Raw genomic sequence first — 15,701 nt, forward strand, 5'->3', positions numbered from 1 at the left:
ACTAGATACCTTTAAAAAGTTAATAAAATTCTGGTTTGTGCTTATTTTCAGCATGGCCATGTGGAAATCTGCACAATTCATGAATTCTAAGCTGATCATGTATCATAAAATTCAGAGATGTATATCTAGAAAATATGTAGTCTGAAAATTCTCAAAATATTACTAGTGAGGACATACAGAAAATCAGAAAACTGAGTTGAAAAAAATCAGTCAAAGGCCAAATAGATTGAAGACAAATGCTAAAGAAGGCCTAAAGTTCCTGCAAAAGAACAGCAAACAGGTTTAGGATATAGAGTGGTAGCAACACACTAGCAAGTGAACAAATTTAAAAAGTTACTTTGACAAAATGAGTGGATGTGAATAGGTGATGGAAGGAGTGAAAAGCTAGAGACAACGTGTTGGATTGATTTCAACCGGATCACAGTTCTGAGATAATATATGTTTAAAGGTTTTAAAGAAACCTAAAGTGCTATACAAATAGAAGGTTTATTTGGGGAAAGACGGGGGAAAGTTAGTAAGCACATGAGGTGTTTTCTGAAAACCGTTACATGTAAAAGCAAATGTGCCTTGACTTTTTAGGCTTGGGTATGTTTATTGCTTGGGATACACTCATTGAATAGGATGACAAGAGGTTCCTTAGTATCTGAAGTTTTATTTTTTTCTTGTCTTTACTGAGGGTATACTGTTGAATTCATATAAGTTAAATGGATTTTGTTCTATTATTTGCTTTCATTATTTTGCATTAATATATTTTGAAGTCTAGAAAGTATTTGCATCTAAAATTAACATATTTGCATTAGTATAATACCTCAATGGTGTTGTATTTAATATAGTAATGGCTGGCAGTTCTACCCAAATCAGTTGAAGAAAAATATCCAGTTCGCTCCTCAAAACGAATCATCTGAGCTTTGTCTAGTTTTCGTCCAACTTCAATGACCAACTGTTCTCGATGCTTTCTTAATGTTGGGTCAATCTATGGCAAAAAATATATAAACAGTTGAATACTGCTTTAAAGAGTAACCATTTGCAAACATATATTTATTTATGGAAATTAAAACTTTTCTTAATGTTTTAGTTAGACTTTTTAATTACAATTTTTAAAGTACATTTTTCTACATTTAGGAAATAATTGAAAATATTTTATGCCATTAAATAAAGGAAGCTTAAAAATTCATTAAAATTATCAATGTGCATATTCTTTTCAGATACCAATATTTTGGAATCTAAAATTCTTATATGATCTTATGATCTTTAAAATCACAAAGATTAAAAATCAAATTTTAAAAACTCAATAATTGTCTTCTTTCTCCCATACTAAAGTAAATAGGGATTTTAAATTATCAAATCATATTCCTACTTTATTATCAGTTATTTGGAGAAATGATAGCAAGAATGCTTTCCCTGTCAAAATCAAGATATATTTAGAACTGCAAAGTTATCCGGCCGGGCACAGTGGCTCACACCTGTAATCCCAGCACTTTGGGAGGCCAAGGTGGGCAGCTCACGAGGTCAGAAGTTTCAGACCAGCCTGACAAACAAGGAGAAACCCCATCTCTACTAAAAATACAAAAATTAGCTGGGTACGGTGGTGCGCGCCTGTAATCCCAGCTACTCAGGCGGCTGAGGCAGGAGAATCACTTAAACCCAGGAGACAGAGGTTGCAGTGAGCCAAGATCATGCCACTGCACTCCAACCTGGGCGACAGAGCGAGGTTGGAGTGCAGTGGCGTGATCTTGGCTCACTTTACTTACTTTTTACTTCTATTATTATTATATGCAGATGGAAGAACCCATTCTAAAGTAAATAAAGTTGACAGTGAATTTTTGTATAGTTTTAAAACTATTACTTATCTAATACTTTTTCTAAGCAGAAATAATAAAACATAAGATATTAACAAATATTCTTGTTACTATAGTATTGTGTATAAATATATGTATGTACATATGCCAATTATTAAGGAACACTCTGTAGTCATGAGGAGTAAAGTGAAATATGACCTTTAATGGAGCAGGGGGAGTATTAAAACAATTTAGAAATCAATTAATGAGTTAACACTACTACCATTTGTTCTAACTTAGATATTTATGGCAGCTTATTTATGTACAAAATATAGCTAAAATAAATTTTAAAAATCAGGAAAATGGAGCAAAAGAATATCAACTGCAGGGAAGTAAGATGGAGTCAAGAGTTACATCAGCAAATACAAAAAGTCTTAAATGTTTGCTATGAGTGATAATATATGTATCAGGTTCAACTTATAAAACTATTTTATTAATCACCTATTACTAAACCATCAAAAATATGCTAAACTATTTTATCTGTGTTAGTTCATAAGAGTTTTGTGGCCACAAATTTGTATTGAGTAATAACATTAAAACACACACACACACACACACACACACAAAAGGGTCAAGATTTTCTGACGTATAAAGGTACTATGTATCCAAAAGGTCTTTATACTGGAAAATGATAGGCAAATGACTTTTGATTATAACCTAGTACTTTAAAGTCAATTGATGTATTTATATTCTTCCAAAATTTGAGATGGCTTAGTCCGTAAAAATAAATTGTTTAGTTTTTGTTTTTCTTTACTCCTTCAAAACATTTTCATAGTGCCACTGAGTCTTCTCAAAATGCCCATACTTGTGATGGGAATAACTAGTGCCATATTCTTTAAATGTGTAAGGTTACAGGTTATAATGCAGTTATATTTTATAACAGAGCAATTTGGCTGTAAATGTAAACACTCATTTAAAGATTAGCACAAATTTCAACTGAGAAGAAGAAAGGTAGGTGAGTCCCATCTAGAGTAAATCTAAGTATAAAAACCTAATAACAGCTTTAGATTTAACAGCCTCAGAACTAATTGCTGCTGCTGCTTTTCTTATTTTTCCTCCCCCAAGCCTTAAGTTTCAATTTTCCCATGGTAAAATCTACTGCATAGGGAAAGAAAAAAATAAAAGAAATAAAAATTAAAAAATTGGTAACTTCTTTGATAACACAATAGGATTTATATAAAAACTAAGTCATAGTAAATTAGGGGAAACTATAATTTTGAATAAAGTTCAACTTATTTACAAATTTTGACTTAATACTAGTTAATATCCATATGATCATTGTAGAATAATGTTTTCATTAGACAACAACTGGATTTTATCTGCAATTAGGACACATTTACAATATATGAAGCAGAGTTATAAAGGAAAGACAAGATTTCACAGAATCTATAAGCCACACGGACCACACAATTGTAAAGTTCATAGGAAGAACTGCTATCAAATGCATCTAATTTTCAGTCTATGTATATGGACTTGAATAGTGGAACTGATTCCAGTCCTCAAACTGTTAGGATAGTAACTCCTTAATGGTATATTTAAATTTCAGAATAGGGATTAGAAGAGACTTGATAAGAGGAACAGATTGTATATAACCTAAGCTGATTATCAAATATGGTCTATAAGTTTCCTCATGTCTAATTTATTCTAAAACGAAATTTCTCACAGTTTAAAAAATCACACCAAAATATTAATATCAAATAGAAATATACTTGAATACATGGATAATAGTACAAAGATTAACATAAGTATTTGTAGAAAAAGATATTTAAATATAGCCTGCCTAATAACTACAGGGGCCTATTTAATTCCCTGAAAAATATTAAATCTCTTGTTTTTCTTCTAGCTACCTCTTTTCAGATGAGGCAAGAGCAGCAAACAAATATCTATCCTCATATCATGAAAGAACCAAAAAGAAGGTCTGAATTTTTTTTTTAATAAATGAGTTTTCTACCTGATAAGCCTTGTGACTGATGCCATATGCTAATGGATTTGCTCTCATCCGTACATAAAGATAAGTGTAACTTATCCACTTCACTGCTTCTTCCACATTAGTAACTGTTCCCAGAGCAATCTGCAAATCAAAAATATGACAAAAATTAATGTATTAAAGTTGAACATAAACATTACATCAAAGTCCATTCTGTCAGAGGTGAAGTTTTAAAAATACATCATTATGCAGTATTTTTAAAAAGGTAGGCACAGTGACTGGACACAACACTTTGCCAATTAATTAAAATCAGTCCTGCCTCATTTAATTGAGAATGATACGTGAGAAATGTTATCTTTCAGAACTGAATTTACTCAATATTATGGCAGATGATTATTTTTCTTTAAAAGGAGTTTAATTCTACATAGCATTAAGGACATTCGTTATTTTTTTTTCTTATTCAGTATACAACTTATTTTAGTTTCATTTTATGTGACTACACGGCTGAAAAATGTAAGTGTTAAGTGCATCTGAATAAAAACAACAAAACATTGTTATTTCTATTCATTTTTATCCTAATTCTGTATACTGTCATCACCAAAACCACAGAGGGGATAACATTAGCTTTTACCTCTCAAGATACGAATTTGCAGGACTGCGAGTATGAAGATGTAATATGAATACAATAAAAAATTCACTTGTTTTGCACGAAACAAAGCAGATTTTGTTGTGATTTATACATATTAATAATACATACATTTTAACAAACTCATGTACAAGAACAGGGAGTGGTTTTTATTTATCAGTAAACTTAACCTATGGAAAAAATATTCATGCATTTGAACCATAATAAACAGTGGATAATTCTTCAGATTATATCTTGAAAGAAAATATTGTTTTAAATATAGCATTTAATGTAGCTTTGTGATATGTTAATTAAATGAAATCAAAGGTTAATAATTTAAAAACACAACAATAGCATATAAGAGCTGTATAACAAAGAGAAAAATTATTAGAAGATGATATTAACAAAGAATTTCAATGAAAAGTTTCTTAGAAACATATTTCCTTAGCCAATGGATCTATAGGTAGTAATTTTATTTTTACTTAAGGTACTTATTTTACTTTAAAAATTTACCCATGTTGTAAAACTTCATAGTTGTATTTTTTTTTCCTGAATCCTTGACTGAAATTGTTTTTAACCTCCTAAAACTTTAATTAAAGGAGAAGAGATGTTCCCTACCTAAATTATTAATTTTGGGAGAAAAAAAAGGAAAAACAAATCCTCTCGATTTAGTCCTAATATTAAAGAAAGTAAAACCTTCATGTTTAACTCCTGCATTATAATTTTTATTATAATTCTGTATAACTAATTTCATGAAATAAATATGTGGATGGTTAATTGTCTTTAGTTAGGTGAAGATGAGATTTAGTAATCTATAATTTTCATTATAATGTATAATTTTCATTATAATATTATGATATACTATTTGTTACTAAAACAGAGAAATGACCAAAAGTTGAAATATAATATGGGAGATTCTGTCTACTAACTTTTAAATTTATATTACAAATGGCTAAGCCATCCATAATGTAGGTAAATATATATACTTAGTGTAAACTGTAAGGCTTTCCACCAAAATAAGAGTAGCAAGAACTAAAATTGAGCCAGTGTGGGAGCTGTGTAACAATTCGTGAAGATTTACAACTAAAACAGTTAGACATTTTCTAGTCTACTTAGGTAAATGAAACTAGTTTGGTGATATGGCTAAAAATCTGAGAGTGTCTCTCCTTTGTGAATCCATTATTTGACAGACCAAATTGTATTAAACCATAGACATATGACCTATATTCCCATCATGACTTTATGATGTTACTTTAAAATAATGACCTACATTCCCTTATAACCTTAGAATATTATTTTAAAGTAACATCACACAACTCCTATGAGTAGAAAAATTTATAAGGGATAAAATAAGCTTGCTATTATTTTCAAAATCAGACAGTAAATTAACATTAAAAAATTACCTATTGCTACCAGTGATATGATTAAAGGAAAGGAAAAAGTAGGTAGCAAAGATTCGATCAACTAAAGCAAGTGTTGTAAATGTTCACTAAAAAGGACAAGACTACTCAGAAAAATGAAGGTAAATTTATGATGCTATACCTTATTTTGAGAGTAATATTTGAATGCCACCTAGTGACAAAAAATAAAAATGTATTTGTAAATATTTGCTGTCACCTAGTGGCTACTTAGTACAGGAACCTTCTATAAAACAGGAATTTTTTCATAGTGTGTCTTTGAAATTTATTCACTCATCTCAAAATCATATAGTAAGTCAGTAACAAGCCTGTGCTGAGTAAAGCACAATGGATATGGTAACAAATAGAGTATGCTCCCTGGCCTCAAGAAGTTCCAGAGTCACACGGAGGTGAGACATATGTAACTAACTACAATGACATATATAAACCCACCATCCATTGTGCCTAGCACATAATTACCTATTCAAAATGCTTTTAAAGAAAAACATCTAACATGACATTTCTAAAAGTGGCGTTAGTATATAGTGTGATAGTTTTATGCTCTGTTAAATAAAAGAGAAAAATAAAATCCCCCACGAATTTGGTAATTTAGAAATAAGACTCAATATCACTTCATATCTAACTTTAGTATTTAAGGTTATCTCAATTGTTTATTTGAATATGTATTTTTAAAAAATTGTTGAAATTATATAAAAACTTAAGCAAATACTCTAATCATCATGAGTATGCATGCGTGTGTATATATGTACATATAAGCTAGTAAATATATATAAAAACTATGCTACTATTCATTTATTTATTTAACTAAAATTTCAGTGCTGGCAATAAGTATGAATGGGGCTGAATATCAACAGACTATCAGAAAATGGTAAGTGACTCTATCATTTACTGTAAACTACCTTGGCACAGGCATTTCTTAAATTTCCACAACAATCCAGTGACAGTATCTCTATTTACAAGTGAATAGAGTAACAACAGCTTGTCTAGGGCAGAAGATCTGTGTTGGAGAGTAATTGTAGCCAGAATTACAAGGTCGTTCAGATTGTAGAGGCCTTAAATCCAAGGACAAGGTGTTTACCTGACATTCTACAGAGATGGGATGAACTCCGTATAAAAAATGTATGTAGTATGTAAAGTGAAAGAAAGATTAACATAGTTTTGAAGAACAGACTATAGGGAGCTGGCATAGAGTATGTACTCAGTAATGTCTGATGAATAAATTTTAATAAGCCTCAGTATTTCTCTCAGTGTAAAGTTAAGTGACTTTATATATGGATGGGACTTGTGACCTTTCAGCATTAGGATTATTTAGTCAGTCTCATTACGCATCGATAAGCAAATGTGCCTCATAACATGTTTGCACTGAAATTATAACTTAATATAATAATTTCTCTAGTTCTCCTAAACTAATAGTCAGAATTGATACTCATGATATCAAAGATATTAATAGAGGCAACATTCTTAATCTAGCACGACTCTAATGTTGATTAGTGCAACTGTAGAGTCTTGCAATGATTTGGGGAATTTAAAGACTTAAAAATTCATGTGTTCTAAAGAACACAGCACATATTCATTTTATAAACCAATTTCACACTTGGTTTCCACAGATAGCCAAATTTAATTTCACATTCAACAATAATTTAAGAGTTTGTTTCCTTAACAGGAAAATTTATTTTAATAGGGAACTATTCCAATAGATTAGAATATGAGCAAGTTAGTTCAACAATGGCTATACTTCACCATATGGGTGAAAAATGTCAAGATATATGTTTTATTATTTAAATACCATTTACATCACTAAATGGAATTATGCTTATAGCTAGCTGACATTCCTGAAAATCACACATTTAATAAGTACTTTATAAATACTTGATAAATTTATGGGCCCTAATTTATTTTTAATTTCTCAGGGCTTGATCAAATAGTTTTAGTGATGCTATTTTACATTCCCTAAGAAAAAGAGTTACTTGAAGAAAAAAGCAGTATTTTACTGACTTTGTGTCTTCTGTATAATATTGCCAACTTGTGTTTATTTTACCAATTACAAAAAGCTATTAAGGACATAAGTTTACTGAGATATAGTTTTCCTTGACATGTATTCATGCATTTTAAGATATCACTTCATATTTAACTTTAGCATTTAAGTCTGTTCTTCAAAACTACGTTAATCTTTCTTTCACCTTACATACTACATACATTTTTTATACAGAGTTCATCCCATCTCTGTAGAATGTTATGCAAACACCTTGTCCTTGGATTTAAGGCCTCTACATTTGAAATATAGTCTTTCTTGACATGCATTTCATGACGTGCATGAAAGAACCATGCCTTTTACTGTAAGTCAGAAAAATTATGGCTACCATTTTGGAAAATGTTTTTAATACAGGCCTGAGAAGAGGGCAAATGCTATATATTAATATAGGGAAATGTATTCACCTTTAACTTACTACATTTTATATAAAAGAAATCTAAGCTATAATGAAAAGTCTAGGTTTAGAGTTAAATAGATCTGAGTTTGAATACTAGTTTCAAAAATTATAATGTAGTGACCTTGGGTCAGTTACATATCACTCTCCGGATAATATCTCCATAGCAGCAGTATTGAGAGAATAAGATAATGTACGTGAAGCACTGAGCAGAGTCTCTGGTATACAGCAGGTCCTCAGTTCACTGCCACTATCATTTTATATTAAGAGACTTTGTTCTATACATTAGACACTGTTAACCCAACACGTAGTTATTTAAGCCACACAATTATAGTAGCCAGTAAGACTGAAATTGAGCTATCATAATATTTCCTTTGGATTCAAATTTTATTTCTCAGTTTTTAAAAATGTTCTTGTAATTTTGCTAGTAGAAAATGAGGCCTTTCATGCTTTTCTCTCTAACCGTTATCTTCTAAAACTTATCCATTCTTTGAATGACTGTCCCAATTCTGGCAGTGAATACTCTCCAACACAGATCTTCTGCACTAGACAAGCTGTTACTCTAACTCACTTCACCTAAAAGTCCCAATTTTCTCATAAAATAAAGATACTCTCACTGGATCAAATTTTACCACATTCATGAACCAAGACTTTCCTGGTAGCCTGGGAGAAACCTATTTTCTCCTTCTGCTGAATCCTTCTACAGTACTGTCTTTCCAACATTATTGCACTGTGTTTTCATGTCTTTTTCTCCCCTTTTGGAATATACACTTCTTAATAGAGAAAATGAAATAGTAAGTGTGTTTTTCATTCTCTAAAAAGACTTATCAATAATATGAATGGAATGTTAAATGAAATTTCTATAAGCTCTTTAAGAAGTACCTAATATAGGACTTTGTACAAAATAAGTAGTATTTGATTACAAATATTTCAAAGTATTCATTTACTTAATATTTATATCCTACCTACTTTCAAGTATTGTTTGAGTCAACTTTAAAGGTATGAAAGAATACTGAACTAGCAAAGTGTTGAATACCAAAGCAATAATTTAAAATGTCACAACAGTCAAATCTGATTTTAATGTTCTATACATATACTCTAAATTTTAAGAATGTTTATTTTCTTTACCAGTTAAGATGTTACCTAGGCTTCCAGGGTCCGCTATGTAAATCTTAACACAAAAGTCACACACACACACACACACACACACACACGAAACAAATGATCATAATCTAGCTCAATCACGTTGTGTATAACAAAGTTAATCAACTGACCTAATAGAGCTAAAAGAGTTTTATAAATTTCATTAAACCTTTAGTAAAAATTTCATTTAAAACTTTGCAAAAGTGCCATACAAATATTAATTATTATTGTTATTTCTGTTTACATACTTTCTATAGTCTTTGTTAGATTTCTGGTCTCTAGGAAAGCCTCATAGTTTAAAAGTATGGTCTTTTAACAATAGATTTTTATCAGTTATCATTCTATAATCCTCTGAATTAATCAACAATAATGCCATTCAGCCTGTTTTGTCTTATAACTTATATGGCATAGGCTGTAATCCTAAACACTACAAAACAGCAACCAACTCAATCTTTATCTTTCTTGGTCATTCTTAAGGCTGATGATTCTATTCCAAACTTTTACTCATTAGATCTTACCTCTGCATTTAGGTTATCTGCAAGGCTTTCCAGAAACTGACTCTCAATTGGGTTTCGTTGAGTGAGCAAAGTGAGGTAATGGCTGAGTTTATCATGCGTTGTTATAATGATTCCTTCCCCAAATTTGTCAAATTGTGGTCGTCCAGCTCGGCCAAATATCTGCATGACATCTAAAATTCCAAGGTCAACAAAGGAGCCTCTTTTTGCAGCATATATTTGTGTTCCCTAGATGAGGAAAAGTTAACAAAAAGTTACATAAACACACACAAATATAATCCTGATGAACTGAATACTGAAATTAGGCAAATATGGCAAGATCTCAAAAGTGTACTTCAACTAATCCTTTCATCATCTGTGATAGAGTTAAATTTTCACAATATAAACTACATTCTTATTGGAGAAAATAATTCTGACCTTTTATAAATAACATTCAAAGTCAAGGAAACAGCCAAATCATAATATTTTTCTATGTAAGTCAACCCAGAGCCTTGCTTTAAGACACATACAAAATCCATTTATCAAGGAAGGTAAGGCCTTACCTTAATAATAACAGCATGGGCGGGAAGATTGACACCCCAGGCTAACGTAGCTGTACACACTAGGACTTTGATATGCCCATTAGAAAACAAGTTTTCAACTAAATTTCTGTCCTGCCGAAGCATTCCTGCATGATGAATACTAAAACCATCTGGGAATAATTCTCGTACTTGCTTATTTCTCGACCTTTGTACCTAGATACCAAGAAAGCATAAGAGTATTATTTAGCATTTAAAAGCAATTGTTTTTAGCATTTCTGTTGTATGAGTTCATCAAAGAAATCAGAAAATTATTTTTAAGCATCTTAAGGTATTACTAGGTCTTAGTATATAATGCTTTATATAAAATCATAAAAAATAATGTTACCTATCTTAAAAAATAGGTAATACCAAAATATATCACAAAATTCAAAAGGAAAGAGGTGAAAAGCAAGTGTTTCTTTCATCCAGATGTCCCTTTTTGCAATCAATCAGTATTACCTGTTTCTTAGCCTTCAAAATATACACTATTCAAAATAAAACTAAACCTCAGTGGCTTCTCAACTCCTTAAGAGTAAAGGCCAGAGTCATTACAATGCAAGACTATGGAAATCAACCTCATCCCCTTACCTCATCCACACTAGCCACAATGGCTGGCTTTTCTGAGTATATTTTCCGACAAGTCCATATCTGCTTCAGAGCCTTTATACTTTTACTCCAGACCCACTGCCTTTGAGGACTTCTCCCTTCTTATTGAGATCCCCATGATGCTTCCCCTATGATGTTCTTCATTGCGATAAGTCAATAAACCCAGCTTTGTTCACCTACAGCTGTGTTCTTGGTGATCTTTGATAGCAAAGCATTGACCATCTGTTTTAGCTCCTCAGCTATAGATGTGCATTGAGTATAGAGTAGTCCTTCCTTATCTGTAGTTTTGCTTTCTGTGGTTTCCATTACCTGAGGTCAACTGTGGTCCAAAAATATTAAGTAGAATATTCCAGAAATAAATCATGTTTTAAGTTACATGCTCTTCTGAGTAGCATGATGAAATCTCACACTGTCCTATTCCATCCAGCCCAGAAAATGAATCATCCCTTTGTCCAGCATATATAAGCTGTAGATATTCCTCACCCATTAGTCACTTAGTAGTAGGCTTGGTTATCAGATTGACTGTTTAAGTATCACAGTGTTTGCAAGTCACCCTTATTTTACTTAAGAATGGCCCTGAAGCACAACATTAGTGATGCTGGCAACTTGAATTTGCCAGAGAGAAGCCATAAAGTGTTTCCTTTATGTGAAAAGGTGAAAGTTTTCAACTTAAGGGAAGAAAAACGAAATTGTATGCTGAGGTTGCTAAAATCGATGGTAAGAGCAACAAATCTTCTAGTCGTGAAATTACAAAGAAGAAAACAGAAATTTGTGTTAGTTTTGCTGTTGCACCTCAAATTGCAAAAGTTACAGCTACAGTGTGTGATACATAGTTAAGATGAAAAAGGCTTTAAATTTGTGGGTGGAAGACATGAAAACAAAAACGCACTTAATTGACACCAATCAAGTTAGTTCACTAGTATCTGTGGTTTCATATCTTGGAAATATACCCCATGGATAAGGGGGGACTACTGTAATAATGTTACTTCTGGTTCTGTTCTTTGGCCTAATCTGAGCCCAGAGGTGAGATTTAGTATACTTATATGTCACCTGTGTAAGTGCTGTAGCAGAAGGTCTTAAAAGACTCACTGAAGATTCACTATACAATAGGCAGAATTTTTAAGAAAAATTAAAGACCTTAGATTAACATTTAAAGAAATGTTTATATAGTTAAAGCTTCTGTTTGGCCATCACATCATGTGTTTATTTGCTATTGGTCTCAAAATCTCATTATCAATTCATGAGCTTCTTTTTGAACAGTTTTTTCCCTACACTTTTTACTTAAGGGCTGGATGATGGCAGGGAGTAAGATTTCAGGGGATTGGGGTTCCATTCTAGATTTGCCATACTGATTATCTCTCAGGTCACTTAAAATTTTAAACTTCTAAGTTAATAATATTTAACTAACAAAATTATCTAAGAAAATAGCATTCCATGAAATCTGCTTCAGTTATAAAACCAAAAGTAATGCATTAACAAACCACACCATCTAGTGGCCAGCCAAGTAAATAACAACTTACACATTTTGAGCCTCTTAAGGGTCCAAAACAAAATACATATATAAACATAACAAAAGAGGAGAGCTTCTTAAAGTTTCAAGGGGGGTGTATTCTTATTTTATTCTTATGCAGTGCAGTCAGCCTGTTAGAAATTATTTTATACATATACTTTAGGACTAATTACACTTGGATCTCATTGCCTCAGCTTTCATCTTTTCAGACAAGCAATATTGTTACTGTAATCTTAAAGCAGCTCTTACGAATATGGAAAAAAGTCCAATTGTGGTGTATTTGCTAAGAGCTCCTTCAGAGGCTAAAGGTAGGGAGAGGAGAAACATTTCACTTACTTCATTTCTTTTCTAATATTCAAGAGTGGATATTCAAAGCCAACAGAGGAAACTAAAACTATTGGTTGGAGGCGATATTCAAATCATATTGCTGGATTGCTGTTTGGTTTTAGGTTAAGTCTGCTATCTGTGGGCTCCCGGCATTGAAATGTTCTGCTGTCCTTCTTACAAATAGATTCCTTAGTCAAACCCCATTTGAGGGAAGACATGGCTAGGACTGCTGTGGCACCAATGACACAGTAAGAAGTTAAACAAGGGAAGTATGTATCTGTGATAGAGATGTTTCTTATAAAGTAGCAGGTGGATCTTGGAGTACTGACATAGTACCTTCCACTTGATCACATGGGTTTCACATTCAACCAGCATCAGTGGCCACCAACTTGGTATATCTCTCTGGTCTCTGTGAGGAACTAGGAGGAGGTAGGAGTCACTTCTATTTCTATTCTTGCATACTCTGTGCATTTTTTTTTTATTGGTTCATTACAGACTTGAAGTGACAACAATCAAAGTAAGTCTGGGTTTTTTATTCTTAACTATCTTTGAATCTGAATTTTCCATCTGTGGTCTGCCTTAGCTCACAACAAAAATGAACTGGAATCTGGCCGGGCACAGTGGGTCATGCCTGTAATCCTAGCACTTTGGAAGGGTGAGGCAGGCAGATCACGAGGTCAGGAGATGAAGACCATCCTGGCTAACATGGTGAAACTCCGTCTCTACTAACAAAAAAAAAAAAAAAAAAATAGCCGGGCATGGTGGCATGTGCCTGTAGTCCCAGTTACTCGGGAGGCTGAGGCAGGAGAATCACTTGAACCCAGGAGGTGGAGGCTGCAGTGAGCCGAGATCACATCACTGAACTCCAGCCTGGGCGACAGAGTGAGACTCTGTCTCAAAAAACAAAAAAAAAAAGAAGAAAAAAAAATGAACTGGAATCCCTGGAGATGAGGCCCAGGGATGTTCCTCATCTGATTTTAAAATCTGATTTTAAAATCTGATTTTAAAATCTGATTTTAAAAATCATCATAAAGCAAAACTATTTTTCCACTTTTAGTGTACACATCTAAGAATTTTAACACATATTTGTGTTAGATTTGTGTAGCTACCATCATAATCAAGAGGAGTTTCTCCACCTTAAAAAAATCCCCTCATGCTATTTCTTTATAGTTAAACTCTTCGCAACTACTACCACTGTACTAATCTGTACTCCAACCCTACAGTTTTGTCTCTCCAAGACCATTATATAAATTGAGTCAGAAAGCTTATAAACTTTTGAAATTAGTTTCTGTCACCCAGATTAATGGCTTTGAGATTCATCTAAGTTGTTGCATATATCAATATCTCATTCCTTTTTATTGCTGAGTAGTATTCCACGGTACTACAGATGGGCACATTACAGTCTGTTAATCGGACCTCTCACTGAAGGACATGGGGGTTGTTTCCAGTTTTCACAATTATAAACAGAACATTTATAAACATTCATGTACACTTTTTTGTATATATTAATATGATTTCATTCCTCCAAAGTAAATACCAGGCATGAAACTTACAGGTCACATGGTTAATGTATGTTTACTTTTATAAAAATGCCAAAGCATTTCTGGAGAATTTTAACATTTTGCATTTGCATCAGCATTGTATAACAGTTCCAGTTGCTTCCCATACTTGCCAGCTTCCCATACATTATATAATTATTATTTTTTATTTTAGCAATTGTAACAGGTGTGTGGTAGTATCTTACCATGGTTTTAACATAAGTTTCCTTAACAGTTAATGACGTTAAACATCTTCCATGTTCTTGGATGTGCATATCTAATCAGCTCCTCAAGTTATTCTACTGCACACAAAAGTATAAGGAGCGAGTTTTTTACAGAAGGATATTTGCAATGATGTTTTTATCCACCTGTGTATAATACAGCTGTACAATTTGACCTCATGAGACTATTTAGTGCTAAGCAACCTCATATTTGTTATTGTACTAAATTATTTACATTCCTAAGAAGAGTACCTCCTAACAAATTTATGAAACATGATAGTCACTAACAGACAAAAAAAAAGCACTGTAAAGAATCAAAGAGAAGATCAATAAGAAACATGTATTTATCATATATTAGATCCTAGGAATTCAAAGAAATTTAAGACAAAATCTGAGCTTTGGATAATTTGCAGACTGGTAAGGAAGACAGACTCATATACAAGTGATTTCTATTAAATATAATGTGTTTATGATAGAGGTACAGGGACCAAGATGAAACTTTGTTATTTATGACATGATATTGTCATTTATGACAAAATTATGTCTTATTTACATTTGTATTGCTAACATTTGGCAGGGTACCTTCTTCATACTGATACTACACATTCCCTGAATGAATGAATCAGTGATCTGATAGTTTGATCAAAGAAGTCTTTACAGAAAATGTGAAACGTGAGTCTTCAAACCTGGGTTTGAAGAAGGACAAGGGATAAACTGCTACATGGGGAAAGGTAGGCAGCAGGATATATAAGTACCTAAGCTGGGAATTATTAAAGAGCACACACAGTGTGTTTGGAGGGCATTCTGTTCAGAGGGTGTGGGGCAAAAATTAAGAAAATTAAGCTAGAAAAAAGGATTGGGGTCAGGCTTTACATTGTCTTGAACATAGGTGGAAAAGGAGCCAATTCAAGTTTTTAAGCAGTATCAGATTTGTTCTTTAGAGAGGTAACTTCACAGTTGTGCTAAGACCAGAGCAGGTATCGGCCACTACAGCAATCTGCAGAAGATGGAGGCAGGGGAAACAGAAATAACCAAACAAAGTCAAGG

At 32.6% G+C, this 15,701-nt stretch overlaps 1 protein-coding gene across 2 annotated transcripts in view; it reads right to left on the bottom strand.

The window, feature by feature from the left end:
* The window catches only part of ASCC3 (activating signal cointegrator 1 complex subunit 3), a 382,658-nt gene that overhangs the window by 152,658 nt on the left and 214,299 nt on the right, over window positions 1–15,701 (bottom strand). For both annotated transcript variants that reach the window (XM_004044455.5, XM_055391435.2), the window contains 4 exons: window positions 10,435–10,626; window positions 9,896–10,120; window positions 3,790–3,909; window positions 809–973 (listed from right to left, as the gene is read on the bottom strand). In XM_004044455.5, coding sequence (XP_004044503.4) covers window positions 809–973; window positions 3,790–3,909; window positions 9,896–10,120; window positions 10,435–10,626 — 702 coding nt within the window. The remainder of the gene's footprint in view (window positions 1–808; window positions 974–3,789; window positions 3,910–9,895; window positions 10,121–10,434; window positions 10,627–15,701) is intronic.

This window comes from Gorilla gorilla, chromosome 5 (assembly GCF_029281585.2).
Source record: "Gorilla gorilla gorilla isolate KB3781 chromosome 5, NHGRI_mGorGor1-v2.1_pri, whole genome shotgun sequence".
NCBI classification, from domain to species: Eukaryota; Metazoa; Chordata; class Mammalia; order Primates; family Hominidae; genus Gorilla; species Gorilla gorilla.